The sequence below is a fragment of the Triticum urartu genome, chromosome 2 (genome assembly GCF_003073215.2).
Source record: "Triticum urartu cultivar G1812 chromosome 2, Tu2.1, whole genome shotgun sequence".
NCBI classification, from domain to species: Eukaryota; Viridiplantae; Streptophyta; class Magnoliopsida; order Poales; family Poaceae; genus Triticum; species Triticum urartu.
The window spans coordinates 676,924,185-676,929,247 of record NC_053023.1 but is presented as its reverse complement, the minus strand read 5'-3'; the positions used below and the strand labels follow the sequence as shown (position 1 = coordinate 676,929,247).

Here is a 5,063-nt window from a genome sequence, read left to right as displayed (position 1 = left end):
TGTCTGGTAGTATTCCTTTGCTTGTTCAAACGATTCAAATCTCTGCCCAATGTACGATGGCTGAGGTACCACGATCTCTGATTGCCCACCATCTTCATCCCCTTGTGCGTCGTCGTCAGTTTCATCATTCACTTCAGTATCAGCGGCAGTTCCATCTACTTGAGTGTTGCCAGTGCTTGTGTTCAAAGGGGTGCTTGTCGGCATTGCTGGAATGATTGCCATTCCCGACTCTGACTCGAAATTGTTTGCGGCATGATTGTCTGCTGGCTGGTGGAACGCGTCTTCCGTGCGCTCAGAGCTCCCCGCCGTAGATGTCCCCGCGCCGCTGTTCAGTGTAGTTATAGGCCCTGTAATAGAAAAAACAGGTACGAGAGTAAGATTTTTGTTTGGATAACATGTGTATCGCAACGGATCACACCATCTTCGAGTGATTTGGCATGACATCATTTCAAACAGCAAGCCGTGAGTCTGCGCATGGACATGTATGGCAGCGGTAGCTGTCCAGTCATGGTAGCTACTGTTCAACAAACATGGCAACTATTTGTTTTGCCTACAAATAACTACAAATAACAAATGTAGCACTGTTTTTTGTGGTTCAATTTTTTTCCTTACCTTGTTGTGCTGCATTTGACCATCTTGTGTGGTCTGTGACACCATAATGACGTGCTCCACCTGCAATTGTGAAGCTTGCCACGAGACGTTTGCCGGGTTACCACCAGCGTAATAACCTGTAAGCATAGTAGTGGTTGGTCAATTCATGGCAAATGCAGTTTTGTGCTAGCACGGCAACTGCAGTTGCCCCTGATGTGGCAACTGCAATTTTACTGGCATGGCAACTGTAGTTGCATCGGTATGGCAACCGTAGTTGTTCCTTCATGGCAACTACAGTTGCCATGGCATGGCAAATGTAGTTGCATTGGCATGGCAACTGCAGTTGTTCCTCCATGGCAACTGCAGGTGTCCAGGGATGGCAACAACAGTTGTCCAAGGATGAGAAGTGTAGTTTTTAATTCATGGCAACTGTAGATGTCCAGTCATGGCAATTGTAGTTGTCAACTATGCTCCTTCTGCTAATTGAGCATCCGCAACTTCACTTTTTTATGGACTCACCTGTGTATGACGTCGATGGCAGGTACATGGGTGCTGCCTGATGCCACGTGCTGCATGAAGGCTCTGCATTTTCACCCGTGATAACTCGTGAGTCCTTTTTCCAGTTTTTTTGCATGTTCATTTTTCATGTCCACAGCAGTATGTGCTCTTTTTTCGTTTTGCATTACCTTGATTAGCCATACTAGCTAGTTGAAGTTGGCTGCCCGTACATTTGTCAGTGTTAGCGCCTTGTGACTGAACTTGCCACGGGGGCCCCCTATGAGTGTTTTGGTCATAAGAACCTGCGAAAAAATGACAGTGTATGACATAAGTAGAATGTCATCTTCATCGTTGCGAAGATGGCAACTGTTCTCTTCTTTTGTTATCACGCATCATACCTACACCTGCATACTGTTCTAGTAGTGGCAGCAACGGCCCTGCAGAGATGAGTTGATTGTACTCTGATGCATTCCAAGGGGGCGTTTCTGGCCTTTGAGAAGCCCAAGCATCAACGCCATCTTCGTGATTCATTCTTTCCGTATCTCGCTTCTTTCCGATGTGTTCTCAATCACTAGATGAACAAGAAGGCATCAACAATCCACAAGAATTGTATTCTTCTGCTGCTTGCACATAGAAGATAGGGATGGCAAGCAACAGGTCAAAATAGGTGGCAGCTACTGACAACGAAAGGTGGCAACTGTCGTTATACACAAGTGGCAATTAATTTTTCCCACCCCCTTCATTCCAAAAATTGTCCTTCCTGCCCTTTTTAGGGATTCCTACTCATCCATTTCATACCCAACTACTTGCGTCAATTAAATTATGAACTTAAGTTAATCTCAAACGTAGTACATGGCAGATCTGGTGTATTCTGCCTGGCAACTGCGAATATACACTGAACCATGCAGTGTTCTACCCCTATAGCATGGACCCAGTACAAGATCGGGAGATTTTCAGCCTTAAGGATGAGAAGGATGAGATCGGGAGATTTCACCTGGTTTTAGATGATCGTCTCTGGAGGGCTGGGTTGGAGTGGGGGGCTGGGGTGGGGAGGGTTGGGGTGTGGTTTGCGGTGGGAGCGCCCTACGGATCTGCCCTGGTTGCCATGGCAACCAGAGATGGCCGGCGACGGAGGTCGGGGTTCGAGAGATGGGGGACGATGGCGGCAGACGAGAGAGGGGATGGATCGGAGGCCGGGAACGGCTGGGTCGTGCGGGCAGCGGGTCGTCTGGCCCGGACGGGGCAGTGCGGGCGGGGTTGCCACACACCGGACGTGCGGGCCGTGCTTTTGTGCGCGCGGACGTGGTCGTGCGGGCCGGTTCCCGTCCATGTCACACGAGGCGTGCGGGCGGGTTCCCGTCCATGCCTCACATGTGGCACTTATTCGGACCCTTTTGATATGCTATTATTTTGAGTATGGGTCTGTCTAGGACACATCCAGATGTGACATAGTTATGTCACATCTAAGTTGATTTTCACTTTGTTTGTGGTCTATTTTTTTTGTTCTAATTTTGTTTTCTTGTTGCTTCATTATATATTTGTGGGAGGTTAGATGTGACATTCTTAAAAAATATCTAGATGTGAATTAGACAAACTGTTTGAATATACAAATATTGTGTTCATTTCGAGGGACATTTTAAGGGTCACGTCCTCGACTCAGCGCAGTTCCGAATACGAGTCTGAAATCCGAATTTGGTCCGGACCATACCTTCCACTTTTATTATAAATATATGAGAGCATGTCCTTCACTTTGCAGCACGAGAACAATCGCCCGATCATGACGTTGACGCCGATCTCGCTGGTTGGCCCGACGCCGGCCGACCACGAGAGCTCCAGCCGGTTAGAGAATCTTCTCCGTGAGGCCGGCCTGTACGAGACCTCCGATGAGCTGGCGGCCCGCGAGGAGGTGCTGGGCGATCTCCAAGCCATCGTCGACCGGTGGGTGAAGCGCGTCACCGCTCAGCGAGGGTTTCCCGACGGCATGGCTGAGCAGGCCACCGCCCTTCTGATTCCCTTCGGTTCGTACCGTCTCGGCGTTCACGGCCGCGGCTCCGACATCGACGCCCTCGTCGTCGGCCCCTCCTACATCGACCGCGACCGCGACTTCTTCGCCGTGCTTGGCGGCGTGCTGGCGGAGACGGAGGCCGTGACGGAGCTGCAGCCTGTGCCTCGCGCGCACGTGCCCGTCATCAAGATGAGCTTCCGCGGCGTGCAGGTGGACCTCCTCTACGCCGGCGTGTGCCTGCCCGTGGTGCCCAGGGACCTCGACCTGCGCGACCGCTCCGTTTTCCGCGGCATGGACCTGGCCTCCGCGCGCAGCCTCAACGGCGTGCGCGTCGCCGACGAGCTCCTGCGTCTCGTCCCGGACGCCGGCGCCTTCCGCACGACGCTGCGGTGCATCAAGCACTGGGCCAAGGCGCGGGGCGTCTACTCCAACGTGATGGGGTTCCTGGGCGGCGTGGGCTGGGCGATCCTGGTGGCGCGCGTGTGCCAGCGCTACCCCAACGCCGCGCCGAGCATGCTGGTGCCGCGCTTCTTCAAGATCTTCGCGCAGTGGAAGTGGCCCAACCCGGTGCTGCTGCGGGACATCGAGCACGACGACGGCGGCGAGCTCGCGCTCCGGCTGCCCGTCTGGGACCCGCGGCGGAACCCGCGCGACAAGAGCCACATCATGCCCGTCATCACGCCGGCCTACCCATGCATGAACTCGTGCTACAACGTCTCGCACCCCACCCTGCGGACCATCACGGAGCAGCTCCAGATCGGCAACGGCATCTGCCAGGAGATCCTCAAGGGCGGCGGCGCCGGCGGGTGGGACGCGCTGTTCCAGCCGTTCCAGTTCTTCAAGGCGTACAAGAGCTACCTGCAGGTGGACGTGAAGGTCGCCGGAGGGGAGGCCGACCTCCGGGAGTGGAAGGGGTGGGTGGAGTCGCGGCTGAGGCAGCTGGTGAACAGGGTCGAGATGGCCACGGCAGGCATGCTGCTCTGCCATCCCAACCCGAAAGCCTACGCCGCCAAACCCCATGATCTCCACTGCACGTCAACCTTCTTCGTGGGCTTGTCCAAGCCACAGCAGCAGCAGCAGCCCCAGGTGCCGTTCGACCTACGCGCGACGACGGAGGGGTTCAAGCAGGAGGTGTACACGTACGAGTTCTGGAGGCCCGGGATGGAGCTGGAGGTCTCGCACACCCGGAGGAGGGACCTGCCGTCCTACGTGCTCGAGCAGATCCTCCCGGCTGGGCATCTCAAGAGGAAGCGCGTCGCCGAGAACAACTCTTCTCCTCCGTTGTCGTCTGCTTCCGGCGAGGTCAAGAAGGTGGCGGCGGCCGGCGGAACCGGATCGGCGCCTGAGAGGAAGAGGCAATGCTGTCCCAGCAGCAACATCCTTCCCAGCGCTTCAGTACAGGGCGTTGTGTGAGAGCAGATGAGCATTCAGAGCAATCACAGGAACTAGCCAAGCTTCAGTAATCACAGGAGCTGATGCACATCTTGACCGGCATGATCAAGCCAAGGGAAGCCGAAGTCTTCAAGCATACCAGCATGTCAGGGAGATGGCATGATCCAGTGGGAGACAGAGAGAAGGGCAGACTCTGCGTCCGGCGGAACATCGTGTACAGAGTCAGATATGTGTAGCATAGCTTTGTCAGAGGAACAATTTTGTATGATATACTATGTACTCAAAACTGTTGGCAGCACTACCGAATATAAACATTGTATTGTCGATGTTTATGTTCCTGCTTAACTCCTTCATCGCAAGTCTTCGATGTTAAGTCAGAGCTCCTGCCATGGTTTCACTCTTCTGTAAATTTTATCATAATTATGCTACTATTGAATAAAACATAGAAATAAAGCATATCTTGGCAATGTGATATGTTCGAACAAATATACTAGGTACGGTAGATTTTGGGTAGTAGTAGTTTGGAGTTCAATCTTATGTAGGAGTATTCTTCTTCCTCAACAACTAAATTGTCATC

At 53.3% G+C, this 5,063-nt stretch overlaps 1 protein-coding gene across 1 annotated transcript; it reads left to right on the top strand.

Moving 5' to 3' along the window:
• Positions 1 to 2,827: 2,827 nt before the first annotated feature.
• LOC125537823 (nuclear poly(A) polymerase 4-like) lies at positions 2,828 to 4,812 on the top strand. Its single transcript, XM_048701139.1, has one exon. The coding sequence runs from the start codon at positions 2,828 to 2,830 to the stop codon at positions 4,505 to 4,507; it is 1,680 nt and encodes a 559-aa protein (XP_048557096.1). The 3' UTR covers positions 4,508 to 4,812.
• Positions 4,813 to 5,063: the final 251 nt, after the last annotated feature.